At 40.4% G+C, this 19,564-nt stretch overlaps 1 protein-coding gene across 1 annotated transcript in view; it reads left to right on the plus strand.

Moving 5' to 3' along the window:
• The first annotated feature begins 521 nt into the window (after window positions 1-521).
• Window positions 522-19,564, plus strand: part of LOC117472465 (transmembrane protein 132D) — a 28,439-nt gene continuing 9,396 nt past the window's right edge. The window contains exons 1-3 of the mRNA XM_034117657.1: window positions 522-1,012; window positions 6,333-7,209; window positions 13,843-13,980. Coding sequence (XP_033973548.1) covers window positions 940-1,012; window positions 6,333-7,209; window positions 13,843-13,980 — 1,088 coding nt within the window. The 5' untranslated portion in view covers window positions 522-939. The remainder of the gene's footprint in view (window positions 1,013-6,332; window positions 7,210-13,842; window positions 13,981-19,564) is intronic.

Here is a 19,564-nt window from a genome sequence, read left to right on the forward strand (position 1 = left end):
GCTCTCAAACATTCAGAGACAATTAATCTAAACATCACTTGACTTAGAGCCAGTCTATTTGGTCAAAGGCAATATGAAAACAATTGTAAAGTACATGCTTGGTTGTATATGAAGAATAATCCTCTTTATCAATTTTTAAATGTTGAACGAATTTTAATAATGAGGTAAGTCTGATGCAACCATGTGCTTTGCCCTGGCTGAATACAAAGTATCTTAATTGTACATGCAGACAAAGTTGCAACTTCCTAGCGCGTTCTATGTAAAGAAAAAACGTCTATTTTTCTGTGTAATGAAAAATAAACCCATACATTAAACGAGACTGGAAATTGATTGAAAGTTTGCTGATCAGTCTTATGGAAATTATAAGACACTAAATATGTCACGTTGATCATTTCTTCACTCAAACCAACGCAGGGTTAATCCTACCAGCTGCGTATTGGACGTGGCTTCCTGAGCGGATGAACAGTGACAGATGATGAGTTTAGTGCCCTGAGGATTGCGCACAAGACAGTCAGTGATCTATTAACAGCCGTTTAACACCGCAGAGTCCCAGCCGCGGCGGCAGACTGGGAGACCGACTCAAGCTGGAGGATTTGTTAAGATAATTCGCTTAGAAGCATAATATTGATCGCACCGAAACATTCTCCGTGTCACAGTTTCAGCTCAAGACTTCTGACCGGGCAAAAAATCTCCAGGAGAGAGATCTCCAGGATCGTTACGCACAACTTTTACGCACAAACGGAGACCTGCCGATGAACAGATCTTCATGTCACCTTCAGCACGGACTATACTACAATTTATACTCACACAGGTGTGATAATGTTAAGTGTGCGAACTGCAGGAATGGATGAAACGATCCGCTACATGCTCTGCTAAAACAACACCAAACCACGGACACTGGGAACTTGCCTGTCACAGCGAGCAGCGCCGGGTGCCAAAATGAGCTTTTACCACCAGAGCTGGAGGATCTTACATATTGTCGTTGCAACAATTACAGCCGTTCTCACACAAGGTAAGTGACCTGGAAGTAATAGTTTTCGTGTTTTGGTGTATTAAAATCTAAAATGCCCACCAGGGACAAACAGAAGTCAGCTTCTAGCAAAGTGAAAGGAATTATCCTCAAGTTTAACTGTTTCATACTGTTTCAACACATTAACTGATAACAGTTGAAAACGAATGATCTATTAAAGAGAACTGTCCTTCTTGTGCACGTGTTACTGATGGGGGTTGGCCTTCACTGAGCAATGCCATGCCAGCTGTGAAACAGCCTTCTCTTCTAGTCTAAATAATATATAAATGTCCTCATTTGTGCCACAAACTTACGTCTCACTTCACAGTGATACAGCTTTCCAGTGAGCCAACAATGAGCATTGATGTTTTGTGGCAAAGGGGTGTGACAGCAGTGAGTGGAGGTATTAAACATGTAGGATGAAATCGGTGCGGAGTAAAATCGTTGATGGGTTTACATTACAACTCGAGGCATGCCTTAGCAATTCACTTTTGTTTGGGAGGAATTGCTTCCCCAAATTGTGTGCTAGAAAATGTTCACATAGCAAACAAGAAGCAGACAATCTGAAATTCCAACTTTGATAATGGAGAAAAAAAAGCATATCACAAAGGCATTTACTGTAAAGCCTATAACTGCCTCGTAGATTGCTATTTCCAGGGAATACAGGCTTGCTGATTTATGTGGATAAAAGGATGACACAAAAGGAGAAAATGTGATAAAACCGGAGATTTAAGAGTCTCATTGGACATAGAAATCCCTACCAATCACTGCAAAAGCTTAAGCCTTCCTCTCTCTCCCCCTTTCCGCCTATCTTCTCCAACCCTCACTCTACCCATCCCCTCGGGCATTACATGCTGCATGATCAGAACATCCTATTTGTATGTTAGTATAAAGCACTTCATGCAAGATGAGAATATAATGCTGCCAACAGCACTTTTACTAGACCATGACATTTGACTGACAAGGAACTTTTACATTGGAAAGTGTGGAACTGGGTTCTTCACTCCACTGTTGACAGCACATAATTCAACATCATGACAAGAAGTAAATGGCACAACAACAAATCAGCTAGGGAGTCTTGACCAAAGAACATACATAAACTTCCACTGAAGAGTTTTGAACAACTTGCAAATTGCTTATTGTAACAACCCAGACATTTGAGATCATTATGTACAAAATAGGTAAGCAAACTCAAAATCTTTGTGACTTATCTTTTAATTTGGACAGCTATACCCTAAGTAGATTCCTGTAGCAGACACTACATTGTATCACACACAAGTATGTCTTCCAGACCTTTTTTTGGATCACATCATTCCAAACTTTCTGGATGCCCTTTAATAATTTACCACAATGTTGAGAAATACCAAAAATAACTTTTTGCAACTTTTAAGAAATCCCTTGAGTGTGTCTGTCCTCTGTTGTTAGGCACTCTTTACCCCCCAAGATTATTGCCAAAGGCCTTAATGTCTCCAAAAATACCGAAACATCTTTGTATTTAACCTATACTATATTTTGGTGTAAAGATTGGAAATTGGAAAGGTCAGCCAGTCAAAAGAGAAAAACACATAGTGCTAACATAATTTCTAAGACAGAAAATATTATCTGCTTCAGGTGCTTAATTATCGTTATCGTTATTGATGTATGACCTATAAAGCTAATATAAAAAAGGGAAAGAGAGACACAAAAATATCTCAATTACTGATTAAAATGAAGACATCCGTTGTTGTCCTCTGTGATGCTATTGGGAGCTGACTCTCCCTCTGCAATCTGTTTTGCACATATGGTGAATGTCATTACCGCACATTAGAATTCACAATGTTTACTCCGCAGTTTAATAGAATAATAAATACATTTATTATAATTTGGGAAATGCTGAAAATAAGTTAGCTGACATGTCTTTAAACATATTTTAATATAGAGCCTTGAGACAAACTGTAGAGCCAAATGTATCGCATTAGAGACAACAGTGTTTTGTTTTTTAAACTGGTGATGGGGAACATTACTTTTAAATGGATCTGTACATCTTAATCCCCAAAGTAAACTTTTCAGTAAGAGGTTTCAACAGAAGACATTTCAGTACACTTTCCAAAGTCAAATACCATCTTTACTTTCCACATCCATTCAAATGTGTGGATTTAAAGCCCTCATTGGACTGTATTTCCTTCATACAGGTGGCAGAGCTGAAAGATATTATTTGATCCTTGGCATAAAGGAGCTCTCCAGTTTTTTTGCCCTCATAAGAGAGCACTTAAAGGTAGGGTAGGTAAGAATGGAGAAACCAGCTCGAGTGCGCTATAATTTGTATACGCAGCCGAAAAAAATCTGCCCCTTCCTTCAGACTTCCTTACAGAGCCCCTCCTCCAAGGCCGGCTAAAATAATTGGTTGTGCTTTTTACAGCGCTACGGCTTCCACAGATTTTTTAATGTATTTATTGTCAAAGCATTTAATGTATTCATTGCTATCGGGATGTTAAGAGCATTCCATGGAATATAACAAAAAGTGTTTCTGAAGTGAATTACCTACCCCACCTTTAACCTACATACTGTGAAGGAAAGAAATTAAATAAAGAGACAATTCAAGGCGTTGAAAAGGAGCAATCTCAGAGTGGTGTCTTTTAGAGGCAGCTGTAGCATCTGCATGGCAACACTGATGCTTTTTGACTCAGCCAAGGAGCAAGAGAAGCTCAGGGTCTTCAAAAGAGTGATTTGAGAGGCTGTACCAGCTGGTGCAGCGGATTTTCTCTCATGTTTATCGGCTGGGGGCAGGACTCTCATCAGGATGATAGGACCATAGAAGTACAGCTTCATCGGCCACTTATTAAACATCCAAAATATTGGCAGAGGCATCGGGTGCATCTTTTGCACTTTGCCAGGACACATTACAAACAGTGCTTGCAAATAGTTGCGTGCTATTTACGCCTATTTACTCTTGTTTGACTCTTTCTGAAAATAAATAGCATGTGAAAAAAACAGAGAGCACAGATGACCCATTTAACCCAATTGTAAAGGGATGAGCTTGCATGTGAGGTACTTTGTTGCCACATTGGCGGTACATTCTCCCTCCAAGAGACAGTGAGCCAGTTTACATTCACTCCAGCCCTGGTATTAAAACAGCACATCTGTCACTATAGCGACTGCTAGGCTAAGCCAGGACAGCACTGTTCCTTGCTCCAGTCCCTGCCACATGCAGTGTGTTGCCCACTCAGAAAACATGACTGACACTCTTGTCTGTGTGTCAGGGAGAGAGAGAGAAGGAGGAAAAAAACAAAACATGCTATTGTTTTTTCCAAGGGCTGCTGGGTGACATGATTTTGACGCGAGCAGTGTAGTCATTGCTGTGTGAACTGTCAGACCCTCATGACAGGCTCTTTGGATAAATGAGGATTACAGGCAGAAGAGGCCATGATAGAGGGACGCGTCCATCAAATGCCAACAACCATCAGGGACATGGCGTCTGATATTGACATAGAAAAGCTTCAAACCTTTCTTGTTGGATAAATAACAGTTTAGAATTCAGGGACAGACAACTCTATATCTGACAACTTTCCTAATACTTCACAAATGCTTAAATCTAAAGACATTATCTCTTTTGTTAGACATTGTTAGCTTTGGTTTACCAGTGGGATGATTTTTGTTTTGGTCTTTGATGCTGTTTTTCTACCATGCTAATGCAGCCCCATCCATTTTGTTTTAATCTGCAAAGTAAACACAAGTGTTTCTGTCCTTAATTCACTAAGTACGGCAATTAGCCACCAGATAAAGACAGCACACTCAGGTCAGCTGCCATAATCTTCATAATTCTATCAAAATGGACGTTTAATCAGGACACTTGATGGCCGAGTGACCTCTGCTCGAGTCCACAGAGACAAACACTTCCATTAAGCTTTTAAACCAGCTCAGAGAATATTTATTCAGTTTTTTTTTTTTTTACTCACTTGTATAAAAGGTCATCCTATGCATGATCGGTATTTAACACTCAGCCAGTAATCCTTATGATCATTATACTAGTATACCGTCCTTTACAAAGCAACTAAAACATAAATACACATCTAACAAAATATTATACAGATATATTTTCAGATGTGTTTCTCTAAGCTTCATATTTTTAAATTAAAATCTGTATCATCGCCTTTACTTCATGTGGTGATGCTCCACCATTCATTTTGTTATGGGGGATCTGCTGGGTATTCACAGCCTGCTGTGCTGACAATCTGAAAAGCCATTTTAATCCCAGTTTTTGATGGGAGATTTGAACCTAGAGCCAGATGTATTAGATCCCACCTTTGCTCCTCATATAGAGAAAGCTGATCATCCATGAGAGGTGAAACTGGGGCAGTGGGCGGCATATGATATTCTTTTGCTTTTGAATTGAAGTAACAGAAGACATACTTTTAAATGAAAACATATGAATTGAAGAATTACTTTTATAATATATTATCTTTTTATGACATTTTATAAAAAATATTACTTAAATGGATATAAAATGTGTGGACTGTACAGAATTTGTTAGGGGCGAAGAGGGGCTCAGAAATGTTAATCCAACTTCTTTTTGGCTTAGGTCTTTTTCTTTTTTGTAATCCCAAACTTTTTTTTATTTTTAATTGAGCCCTCTTTGAAAACATATTTAATAATCATGCCAAAAAACAATTTATTTGACTTGCACAGTGTTCATTAAGGTGCACATGTAGAGGACACAACGTCAGTCTCCTTATCAGGGTTTTATTAATTTGCAAATTGTGGTGCACGTTATAATTTTTCATTAGAATATTAAAATGTAAATTTGGGTACACAATTAAAAGTGTTTCTTTGCAATTTAATACTGTTATATTATGTTTTATGTGTTGTTGGGAGGCTGTTGCATTTTCTTCTAAGTTAAGAACAGGGTTAAAAGAAAACACGAAAAGCTCAGGGCCTTGCTCGTTAAAAATGGGAAATAGAAGGTTCAGCTCTCCTCACGCCAATATTTTTTAACAGTCTGAGCAAAGTCACAGAGTTCAGCTGCTGCTTTATCCCAATTTCGGAAAGTATAACCCTTTTAAGCTTCCCTTTACATTAGTTCACCTATGTGTACTGTTACAGGCATTTAAGGTTAAGCTCAGAGGCCTTTTAGTCTAATACATTGATGTCTCACTAAGTTGATCAGTTGGCCTTGACTGACTTTAGGTTCCTGGAATATTGTCGGTATTTTTCACATTTGATTCTCAAATGTAAAAAAAGTCGTTCTCATTTTGTTGAACTCTAGTTGCTCAGACACGTGGAACTGTGACATATTTCCATGTATTTTAACAGGCCTACTGGGATTCTGTCTATTTTTACCTTACAGATTTGAGCAGTACCGAGCTGAGCGACATTAAGAGCCCAGTGCCTTTCCCTGTCTTCTTGCCTGTCAATTATGAGGTGCGAGATGCTGACTACCTCTTCCTTAAGGAAGCTGGGCAAGACTTCATGAGGAACTCCAGCATGCAGACTCACACGCAACCCTTTGTCATCTTAAGATCCAGTCGGCAGCCAGCGGTCAACGCCAGCTACGGCCCGATGTCCACAGAGCAGCTTGTGCCTCTAGATCTAGTCCAGTCTGTGCAGCTTTTCAACGCTCCGGAGGTCTTTACCTTTAACTGGAAAATCCAGTCCTTCGTGCTGACGCCTCGGGTTTTCTCCCCCAAGCCCAAAGTGCGCGTGCTTTTCTATGTTGCGGGTAGGGACTGGGACCGAGGAGAAGGAACTGTGGATGAGCTACCGTGTGTGACAGTGTACGCTTTCTGGCAGACTCAGGAGGTCAGGGGTTCCTGTGCCATGGGAGGCGAGAGGGGAACCTGCATGGCTGAGCTGAATCCTGCACCTGGTTGGTTTGCTGTGGGGTCAGAGGGCACCAGCAGGGAGAGGCAGGACCCGACTACTGGGAACCCTGTGGAGCTGTACTACCAGGCGCAACCCAAAGTCAATGGGAAGTGTAATTCTGTGGATGGAAGTCGTTGGGGGGGCTCACAGCAGCAGGCAGAGTATGTTCCCATCACAGCCATGCAGAGGATTGGCAGTGTTCGTCTTCTGCAGGTGCCCAAAGGAATGGCAACACTTTCACGGCTCAAGCTCGGCAATGCTATTGTTATACGGACATCTTCTAAACCACTGAAGAAGACTGATATCGCCACCTTCTACATACTCATGGCCAGCTCTGCTCAGCTGACTAACTTCACTCTCAGGTAAGGCTGTGTCTTCCATTAGCTCACAGTTTGTAGTGGTCAGACTGGCTGTGTTTTAAAGACTGAGGTAAAACCCTTCAGTCTAAATTAATTGGGTGATACGAATTCAATACATGGAATGGTTATCTAACTGTATTAGTCCTCTTCTCTTCTTCTTGCAACTCCTGTACCGTGAAAAATAAAGGAGTATTGGAGGGAAAGAGATTAAGCATTGATTATAGCATAGAGGGTAACTGTCTTTCCGAGAACTGGGGTATATTATTCAAGTCAAGTTAGACAGGTACATGTTCGAGTGAGCACAGCCTGATGACATGTACTGCTGCTTCATGAGTCATCAAGGTTGACATGGATCAAATAAGATCTCCAGTAGCTCGTGACAAATGTTTACTCTGCTTTCTGTGGTATCTCAACCTAATGCAATCGCTTGTGTTGAGATCATTAGTATAACCAGAATTGCTTAATTTGATTTGAGTCTTAATATGCAATGGACAATTTTCTCCTTTACTCCTTGGTATATAAGCTTATATGATACAGTTTTCCCAAGAATGATTGCCTCAACCAATGTTCTTATTATTCTCTGACGGAGAATAATCCAATGAACAAAGAAAAACAAAACTTAACCTGTTCATATGACTTTCTTTCAAGATGTCAGTTTGTAACTCCCCTTTACAAGGTGAAATGATGCAACATGGGAGATTTGCACCTTAAAACTGAACTTGAATTAAATGTCTCTCACCATTTTATGGACAGTGTTCATGGTCATCTGCGCAATAATGTATTTTATGATAATCATCCAGACGAGATCAAAGAGAACCACGTTGCAGGATAACTAGAACTGTCGAGGTTAGCTGTCGAAACAGACAAGTGGAGATTTACGTTAACTTGATAAGAGACTGATTTATTATTATTGTTCTAGACACTATCTGTTTTACTCCAAGTCAGTGAATAATGAACTGTCACAAGGTGTAAAATACATTGTCTCAGTTATTCAATACGTTTGTGTGTAGATTCATATCACGAGTAAAGAACGTTATAAATCCTTCTTATATGTGTTTTTGTTTCAAGTAATGATAAATGAAAATGATATGGTGCTGTTGAATGATGTCCAATAAGGTGCCGTGACAGGCTCAATAAGAAAGTCTTTGAAGGCAGCTTGTTCAAGTGTGTTAGTCCCTGAAAAATAGTTACAGCTTTTCTTAGTAGATTAAAAGACGCTTTAGTACACAATCAATGTTTCCTGAAAAATTAATGTGCTCCGAGTAACCTCTGACTTGCAAATTCATGCTTGAGTGGAGGTGAGCAGGTGAGGGGACAGTCATGCAATATTCATTCTTTTTTCACCTGGTTATGTATTCATCCACTGATTCACTTACTCACATCATTTTTGAATGGATAAATATTGATTGAGCCAACAGCTGTGCTCGAGTGCACCTGTACACACAGGTTTCTGACTTTAGCCATCCATAGTCACTCAACATTTCTCTCAGGTCATTCAGGGTTTTTTCTTCTGGTGCACAAACGTAGTAAAGAAACAAAAAGGTGTTTTATTCTTCGGGTTGTCTTGTGAGAATCTGAGAATGAATGAATCCACGCAATATATTTGACTAGCTTCATTCCTTTTCTGTCTTGATTTTTGCTGAAGCAATGAACCAAAAAAATAAATCCTGATTCCCCCTCTTCATTCCGTCACTTTTAATCATTGCTGCTCTAATTCATTTACTCAGTCACACATGTTTCTGAACAAAAAGCAGATGTCAGAAAAGCCTCCCTTCCCCACATCTTGCTTGTCTTCTTTCTTCTCCTTACCTTTCCTTTACATTTATTTCCTTTCTTATTCCCTTTTCATCTCCATTCCTTTATATTCCTCTCCTATTTCCTATTCTTCTCCTTTCTTTTGCCCTTCTCCTCTCCCCTCCTTCACTTGATTGGAAGATTGACACGCTTGTTAGTAAGCTTTGTAGTAATATTCTTGACATGCATAATACACTCACTGTACTTTTAACCGATATAAACAACCCCCCCCCACACACACCCCTCTATCAGCACATTAACAAGCCCTCTGCATCCGGTCCACAACAGCTGTCTGTGTGCTTCATCACTGTCTGAATGTCCCATTAAGCTTTGCTTAATTCTCTCATCAGCGTGATAAACCTGTTATTGATGCCACTAGCTAGAGTCAAGGGACATACACATTTGAGGTTGATCGAGAAAAAGACAAGCCACACCTGTCCTTTCCTGCAAAATGTAATCATTCTCAGCGATTGTTGGATAAAGGTCATAGATAGACTAAATTCATTATCATTCAACCTCGGAAAGGCAATTAGATGATCCCTTCATGTTATGCTCAGATAGTTGAGTGGCAAGAAGTATGAGCTTACAATAGCTTTTAAAAGTCAGAAATGAAGCACACACTTTTATTGTGTTCAATGTTTTCATTTGAAGGAAGCAGTGTGTCGATAAGTAACCTACAGTAAGCTTCTGTGTCAACAGGACACTGTGTCAGTGAGCTCTTCAACCAGGGAACCTACTCATTCATCTGTGGGACAAAAAGGAATTTCACATCCTTTTTAGTGCTTTGGTGTTTGCCATCTGGCAAACATGGTGGCACGAACGTCTCCCCAAGTCCCTGAACTGCTCCATAAGTACGATAAACACATACCGATAGCTGGCCATCAGACGGCTAAACGGTGGACATTTGCCTGCATAATTAACGATTGCATCTGTTTCCGATTGCACCGGGGTTCACTGGTGCTACCATTGCCCCGCAGTGATGCATTCACAAAGCCAAAGATGGTAATACAAATTATATCGGGGAAGCAATTACAAACCTAAGACATCTTGATAACAGCGTTGGAGATGAAATGGATCTGGGCCAGGAAGTGCAGCTCACACAGAAAATATTATCTAGGTCTTTAAGCAGTCTCTGTTTTACTGTATTATGCAGAGTGTTCGTTGAATTGTGTCATTGTTCTACATTTCCTTGTTGGCCATGGCTGTGTGATGTTTCAAATAAGCTTGAAAAACACCATTCCACAAATACACAAGGGAGGGAGCTGACTGATGAAGGCCAAGGGCCAACAACCATTCTGTGTGCCAGTTTGCCGGCACATGCAGGTGTGTGTGTTAGTGAATGAAGAGTATGTAAAAGCTGCAGGAATACTGCCACTCATGCTGTGCATGGTCAGAAGTGAGATGGATGGCAGGTGCAGCACCTGAGAGCGGCTTTTCTCACACACTGTCAGCTTTAGTCTCCACAGCCATCTATTTTCCCTGCCCAGGTACCCCCCCCCCCCCCCCCCCCCCCCCCCCCCCCAGGGCCTGCTAACCAAAGACATAGACACTGGTCCATGCTCCCAACTACTCAGAAGAAAGCCCTCTTCCAATCGTTGGGGATTTTCTTTTTTACAAAAGGGGAAGAGAAAAAGAGCTTGAGATAAGGCTTGCTTGCTGCTGCCACTGTCTATTAGTTAAACCTGGCTCCATGCAGCTCAATACACAGAGGTGTTTCGTCACAACAGGACATGTTATTCAGAAGTCATTACAAGATTAAAAGTAACTTGGTTTCCTCATTCATGCATGCATGCCATCCGGCACACTTCATTGATTATGCCCAGATTACATTGCATTTATAATTCTCTACAGTCAGCATCTGTGGGGTAATTATATACGGAAATAGAACATGGAAGTTGGAGTAATCAGCACTATGTTGAAAAAAAAAATCATATAGCAAATCTTTGATAAAATGTGCATGTGCAATGTTTTATGCAGCACATGTCAAAGACATTTGTAGACATAGTGCTGTGAATCCAGACTAAATGACTTACAAAACTATTAGATGGATTGCAATGTAGCAATGTCCAGGCATCATATGCACCAGGATGAATTATATTATACATAATATTAATAATCCAACATAATATATCCAATAATAATGCAAAACCAATGTCATTCCTATCAGCCTCAGATATACTTGATGTTAACATGCGAAAACGCTAAACTGGTATAGTAACATTATACCTGCTAAACAGCAGCATGTGAGCATTGTCATTGTAAGCCTGTAAGCTTGTTAGCATTACGTTTAAGGCCCTGCCGTGCTTAATGCAGCTTGGCAGCATTTATATGTCATTTTTGGTGGGGATTTATCAAACAAATTAAACTAGAATAAAAAATAAAAAAACATGTCATGACAACTTGCAAGTTGTCATAGTTACACAACTGGATTTCTGCTTAAGAAGTTTCATGGGAGCTCAGCTGTAAGAAAATATGTGACCATCAGAGCAAGTGATGGAAAGATATTTTTCAAATGGTGAACAGATCTCAACTAAATTCTGGTACATCTCAACCCTCAATGCAGACTTACAGTCAGAGATCTGAGCAGCAACAACATTGAAATGCTCTGAACTCTACAAGACCGGCGGCTTAATGGATCAGGTTTTAGCTGCTTGCAGAATTAAGACATCCATCATTGTCAGATAGAAATTCCGCTGTGGTACTGTCCAGTCCCAACATCAATTATGTGTGATGTTGCTCTTGTCTTTTCTGCACAAGGTTTAAACAACATATTCAAAGTTGGAGATGGGCAGGAAAACCCAGAAGGCAAACCCAGAAGTCTGAAAAACTGTAGCTGCTTACATTTTGCAAAGTGCAATAGTCACATTTATGAGCTGATTGAGTCATCTAAGACTACATACTGTATTGTGTGACAGTGACATTTAAATTAAAAGTCGATTTGAGATCTCTCTTTGCTAATTTAGCCACTGTAAAGTTGGTTCTGCTGTCTCGGGAACCCTCAGACTGATAACCACTGATTTGCAACCACTTTATGTTTGCCATTGTCATTCAATATTATTCACAGGACACAGACATGCTAATTTAATTTAGCCCATGCAACATTTAATGTATTAGGCTCCTTTTTGGGCTTTATTTGATGAGAGATGCTCAAAGCCAGAGTTTGAATTCCCTGGATTTCTGTTTTTCTGGGGCATTTCTGCTGCAGCTATAACAGAGAGCTAGAGGTGGTTCTTCCACAGCTCCCTCAAAGTACTTGGTGTGAACGCGCCTATAATTATATGGGTCCACTTACTGACCCCAAAACTATGGCATTCAGCTGCGTGCAATCATGACCAGAGGACTTGCAGGATTTTATTTTCCACCGCTACATGATTCCACCTTTTAGATCTCTGCTCCCTGGTTGAAGCTGGGTTAATCAGATAAATCAGATGCTGTTGTGTGCAGCTGGAAATACAGCAGTTTCTGGGGTCAGGATAGCAGAAGATTGAAACCACTATTGAAGGAGACACTGCTCAGTCATCCCTCTTGAATTGTGACCTTTAACCTATGAGGTCTTTGTCTGTTTGATCTTTTAGTGGTGTCACAAATGCCACAAGATGACATTACTTCCAAATCCATTCTTTCTGACAAAGAGACGGAAGAAAAAAGGGAGACCTTTCTATCTTGCACTCCTGTGGTTAAGGCACCGGATTGTGTTCGACTTTGTGGCTCCACAGCAGAGACTTTCATGCTGAGATCAGTGGCCACTTGAGACCTTCCTTCCAGATTACACGCTCGATGTGCAGATGTTAGTATTAAGTCGCACACAAAAAAGCATGCGTACTTAAAACTCATCACAAATCCCTTAAGAGGTCATCTTTAATATTTCAATTAGGAGTTAATGCATGTTGTTTTTGTTTCATTGTGCTGAACAGGGAGTCATAGTCAAACCCCTCTTCTCATAACAGGAGAAGTGCTAAGATTGCTCTCGCTCCTATCCTAGATAACACCTCCTCAGAGATGCCTAATGCGCTCAAGACTTTGTTTATCAGGAGTCAGAGATAAAAACACACAGCTTTGCATGCAGATGATCGCCAAAGAATTACAAGAGGATGTTGTTCTGAACTATAGAAAACTTGTATTAAGGATTCTTATCGGAGCTTTCAGTTTAATAAACAAGCCATACTTCCCGAGAAAAGCTAACCATACGGACTATTGGTATTGTTGGAGCAGAGGAGCGGGTCTTACATGCATGTAGAGAATATCTCATTAACATTTGACCTGCTGCAAGCTGCTTATGCTGGGGCAGTCCATCGGGAAAGGTGTACATGTTCAGCTGCATAATGCTTATCATTTTACAAATTAGAGGCCTAAAAAACTAATGATGCATTGGAAAAGTAAAAAAAAAAAGGTTTTATCTGAAATGCAAATAATAATTTGAAATAGATTCAATTTCAGCTTTTGACACTTTTTTTTTTAATGTTATTAATTGCTTGTCTTCATTCGGTTGTATCCCTAAGTGAAATATGAATGATATGAAATTCTGGATTTATTGTAATAACCTGGAAAGGTATTTTAATACATGAATCAAATACATTCTTTGTGAGTAAACTAAATGTTTTATCTAAAAGTTTAAATCTGTACTGGGACTGGGATCTATTTATATTTACTATTTTGTCACAAGCATGTTCCAAAAGGAATGAAAAATTAAGATCAATACAATATTCCAGATATTGTTCACATTATATGCTACTTAAACTTTGGAAAGATAAACATTAATTGCCCTGAAATCCATTGGATGTTAGTACAGGACATTTCACATTTACCACATTCTTGACCTTTTTCGTTTTTGACTTTCCACAGAGTGACAGTAAAGAAAGGTGTGACCTTTCGAACAGCGACACCTAGTAACTCTTTACTGTGGGACATCACTCTGGATATGGGCGCAGATGGAGACATCGCTGTTATTTGTCAGAGGAAGGCTCCCATACCTGGGAAAAGGCAAGTCTGTTTTTCTCACATTACTCTGTATGCCAGTGTATGATATCCATCTGTGTCTAGTTTGTTGTGGCTGGGACTTTATATATATTTATGGGCTTAGATTGCTGTCGTTAGAATGGACGAAAAACACTCCAAAGGTCCAAAGGGAATTATTCACGTACTATTGGTTGCTAGTGTCTCTAGCTGATAAAAGCTGCACCATTGTGATGAATGTCCTGCAAAGAATATCAGTATTTGTCTCAGTACTCTGTGGAGTAAAAGACAAACCATCTACGCTGTACAAGCCTGACAACAGCTCACTGCAGGAGAATACTGTGCTGCGTCCTGGGCGGACATGTCTTATACTCTCTAAGCACAGGTTGGCTACAGGTGATCCTATAAAGCTGCCGCTTGTCAACAGGTATTCCTTTCCCCCTTTATGATCCTCTCCTCCTCTGTGCTTTTATCATTTTTAAACATTTACCAGCCACATGCATCCATAGTATGCAGTAGAACATATATCTAACCTGTGATTTATAATTTAAGCAGGGAAGGTTATTATGACAAAACAGTTGTGAGTCATTTTCAAACTTGGCACCACAATTATTTACAAAACAATGCATCTAAAGGCTGGTCTGATCCTACTTATTGGGCCTTCTAGGAAGTACTTAACTTCTTGCCCTGTAACCTCATTAAAGGACACTACAGCCTTGCATGAACAAGTGGCTTATCTCAGATGTCCTTTCATTTTCAGCTACAGTAAGTGCATTTCATTGTACAGTGAGGTTAGCTGAGGCCGTTAAAGAGTTATCACATAATCCAATGCCTCCTGAGATTACAGGACTCTTTTTATTTAAAGGGAATAGGAACAAATATTTATCTAATGTCCCTTCAATCCTACTCTGTCTCGCCACAACCGAAGCTTAAAGGTGGGGTAGGTAAGTTTGAGAAACCGGCTCGAGATACACTTTTTGTTATATTCCATGGAATGCTCTTAACATCCCGATAGCAATGAATATCTTAAGTGCTTTGACAAAAAATCCATAAATAAATGTCATCTGTGGAAGCTGTAGCACTGTAAAAAGCACGACCAATCATTTTAGCTGGCCCGGCTAAAATAACTGGATTTTTGATAAGTCAGCCTTCCATCTGTGCACAAACTTATCTCGTGCCCTCATTGGTCATGTGTTCGTTCGTGTGTGTTGGAGGAGGGGCTCTGTAAGGAAGTGGCAGATTTGTTCCGGTTGTGTATTTTCAAATTCTAGCGCAATCGAGCTGGTTTCTCCAAAATTAACTACCCCACCTTTAAGGTTAACCTCTCTTGCAGTTCTCTCATATTACATAGAATAACGTTTTAAGACTAAGTCTAATCTTAAACCATGTTAGTGGCTCTGTGCAGCAGAGCTATGACACAGGAGTAAGGATACTTTGTGCTAAAAGCAAACATCAGCATGGCAACATGCTTACAACGACAATGCTAACGGTTGTTTAGCAGATACATCACGCAGGCAATTTTGCTTGTGATCATGTAATTGATGACTGAGTCACACTGATTAAGACCACAACAACATCAGTGTCACTCTAAGGCAGGGGTCTTCAACCTGCGGCTCCGGAACCGCATGCGGCTCTTTCACATCAGCGCTTTTCCCTTTCTAGCTCCTAGCTAGAGCTTTTCTGGTTCAGCTCCGGTTTCCCTTTTCAGCCCCCGCTCTGTTCACAACGCCCAGCTGCCGCTGCTGCGTCATGACGTCACCGTTTACATCGCTGATTTTCTCCCCAACGGAGCTCACAACAACAACAACGGGGGGGACTGCGTCGGGTCGATGATCGTGTTGCTTTTAATCATACGAAGCCAGATTAAATTAAATAACGACTTCTGTGCCGTGGTTCATTGTTTATTAATGTGTTTCAGCGGCATTTACCGACCGCTGCAGTGCTGGCTGCTCTTCCACGGGAGTTTATTCTCCCGTTAGCTACGGGTTAGCTCACACGGCTCTAAAGTATTCACTGTCTGACTGTCACACAAGCAGCTGATACATATCCCCAGTTCCCCTTAAGTGAATGTGTGTCAGTCTGAATTGACGCTGTTTGGCATCACAACACTGTTATGAAAGTTTCTCTGGTATAACATGGGTGATGTTAGCATAGCAACCGAAGCTAAACTGACTACTTGCCAAGCCGTTTTCTACAGGCACATTTTACCGGCGTATTTTTCATTATGATTCTACTTGTGATAGTCGGACATGACAACCTGTGCAGCCCATGTATTGATTCCATCCGATAGCTGCTATAATAACAAACAAAACGTCTGCCTGCTCTCCACAATGATCAATAACAGCAAACGGATGGTCAAAGTAAGGTACAAATAAACAGAATCACACGAAGCCTGGTTAGTGTTGCCTGACTTTATAAAGTGTGTTTTTTTTATAAGTGTGTGGTTGCCTTCTAGTCACTTTGCTCAGCGCTACTGCTTGTAGGCAGGCATGACGAGACTCTTCAGTCGACCCATGTTCAGGGGAGGTGGGTTTAGTTTCCTGCACGCCTCGACGTAAGAGAGACGTAAGCGACGCCGCCTCTAGCTCCGAAGCTCTTGCCTCTAGACCGACAATTTTTTTGGAGCTGGAAGTGAACCGCATTCCGGAGCTATGAGGCGGCGCCGCTGCGGTGTGAACAAGAAAAAACGGTACTTTTCAGGCTCCAGCTCCGAGCCGGAGCTGAAAAAGCGCCGGTGTGAAAGGGGCATTTAAGCCCTCTACTCTGGCTCCCTTGAGCTTAGACAAAAATAAGAAGGAAATAAAATAAAAGTATTTGTAGGACTATTTAAAAAATGTTGCATGGTTGAAAATGTTTCGTATCTTGTATTTTAAGGTGATACTGTGACACATAAATAAAATCAAAACGATTGTAATTAGGTCAACTAAAATATGCGTCATATCCTGCTACGGTCCCGCACCAGCGCCTTTTCTTGCAGGTGAATAGCCTGACCCCCGGCTCGATGAGCGAACTATGGATACATCAAAGAAAATAAAAGTATCAGAGGAACACAGAGGGTTAAATTCTGCGTGGACAGAGTTATCTGCTTTCACAGCAAACAAAGCTGGCGTCCCCGGTATATTTGATATGTGGAGAGGAGTTGTCAAAGGTGCTGCAGCCTTTACGTATGGGAGGAAAAACACGGAAGAGGAAGACAGCTGACGATCTTCAGTCATAATTCAATCAGTTAACTCTTTTTAGGGTGCAGCTATATGTTTTATTTATTTCAAAGTGGGTACATTTTAATTTTATTTATTTTCTTCAAATGTGCAGACGACTCCCCAAGTGCTGTGTTTAATTTATTTTAAAGCAGGCCTGTGTATTTGTTTGTATTCTCCTTATTATTAGAGGTTAACAGTTTTATATAATGTAATAAATAATAAATGCAAAATAACTGTAGTTTTTGTCTATGATATAACAATATATACAACTTTATAAGCTATCAAGCTATCAAATATATTTTGCGGCTCCAGACAAAAAACATTGTTGGAAAAGGGGGCAAAATGTCTCTTTTGGTCAAAAAGGTTGCAGACCCCTGCTCTAAGGGTAAAGCATGATAACTGCTTATTAACACCAAACATGATTTTGTTATTTGGTTAGATACCAAAGTACTGGTTAAATTCAAATCTCAACCTAAAGAAGTTGCTAGATACAAATTTGAAGGGGCCCTAATATGCTTATTGGGGTTTTGCCTTTCCTGTGGTTTGAATGTAAATGGTATGCGAAGTCTAATCACAAAGTTCCCTCACACCCCCTGCCTGAAACGCCTCCATTGGACTTCTTTCGTGTACTTTGGTAACATAATGGCATCACTATGTAACTCGTGCTTCTCTTGGCTAGTGCTCCAACACATTGTAAGAGATATTCTAAGGGACAGGACATCTCTAAGCGGTTGACCAATCAAAACAGAGCCGGCCAGTTAACCAATCAGAGCAGACTGGGCTCTGGTTTCAGACAGAGGGTGAAAAGACGTGCTGCAGCACAGGCACAACAATAAAGCATGTAATCATGGCATCATTTGTCCTCTTTTAGGGGCAACCAAAGTGATTATAATTTATCCTAAAGGAAACAAGTGTTTCCACCAAATTGCATGGCAATCCATCTACAGTAATAGTTGTGTAGACTTTTCTCTCAAAAGAACAAATCAACCTCAACCTCAGTGAAAAGTCAAAATCCTCTTCGTGGGACCATGAATAAAAACTTAAATATTTCAGTCAGGAGGTAAATTGTGGACCAACAGACAAACTGCCAGGCTGCTAGCTTGGCCAATAAGTCATTTAGTGAGCTGACAATCCAGCTGTCTATGTGCAGGAGAATACTATTTATGTTGTTTTTGTATATTGCTTTTTATTATTTTTCGTCGTACAAGCTTGCCAGTGCTCCCAGTGAGATTGAACCCAAACAGTAAGATTATTTCTGCCTGTAGAGCAACTCCAAGACATGCGTGTAAAACTAAAGCCCTAATCTGTGTGTGAATGCTGTGGCATAGCTGAAAAAGAGCAAATGTATGCAACAAACTTTCTCAGGATGAAACAAAAACTAATACAATTATACAGATAATATCACTCCTCAGTGAATTTGCTTTGCTAAAAAACAGAATTGTCTTCAGAATGGGGAGAGGGACTTTGTTAGAGGTCATACAACAATGCTTGCTTCAGAGAAAGAACAGTTTCCTTATGTCTGCTTCTTATTATTGGCTTGACCTCATTAAGTTTGTTTCCCCATTCGTGTGGATTATGCCATTGTTTATCACAACATATTTAACATATTCTTTCACTTAGTCATTTCCACTAATCCCCTCTAAAATGTCATGAAACCAACAGAAACATGCAGTGTCCACTGTCACACCACTGTGGGGATTTCTCTGACTTTTTGTCTTCCTGGCTTTAGTGAGCACTTAAAGTATTTACGGTATCTGTACATTAAAGCTTTTTAATCCACTGTCACAGCAGCTTGCTTTGGATCTTAATATTAAAGCGCTGCTACTCACAGACAGGCTGCCGGTCGTAAACAAGTTAAAGCATTATCCCCCGGCAAGCTTCACAAGAAAGATTGAGGCATAAATAGCATTTCCTACAGATATCTGTGTTAATACATACTTAAGGGGATATATGTGTGCTCATTCAAATTAAGTATATCTTGTTTTGATTCTTGACCAGAATACAATAATTATCTTTTAATCTCAGGTCTGGAATCAATATACTAAGATTATTCAATTACACTTAATCTCTGTGTTGCCCTTAATGGGGGCAGATATATGGTGCACTGAGTGAGAGGGCAGTATAGAATAGAAGAAGAATTTATAGAATAGGGAGGGATGAAACCCTCTTTAATGGTCACACATGCAGAGCACACAGCACACACAGTGAAATTTGGCCTCTGCTTTTAACCCATCCTAGTACAAGGAGTCTAGTACTAGGAGCAGTGGGCAGCTATTGTACAGCGCCCGGGGAGCAATGGGAGTGGGGGCTGAAGGGGGGTGTCCGGTGCCTTGCTCAAGGGCACCACGGCAGGGCAGGAGGTGAACTGGGACCTCTCCAAGTAGAAGTCCACACTCCATATTTAGGTCTGG

The sequence above is a fragment of the Trematomus bernacchii genome, unplaced genomic scaffold (genome assembly GCF_902827165.1).
Source record: "Trematomus bernacchii unplaced genomic scaffold, fTreBer1.1, whole genome shotgun sequence".
NCBI lineage: Eukaryota > Metazoa > Chordata > Actinopteri > Perciformes > Nototheniidae > Trematomus > Trematomus bernacchii.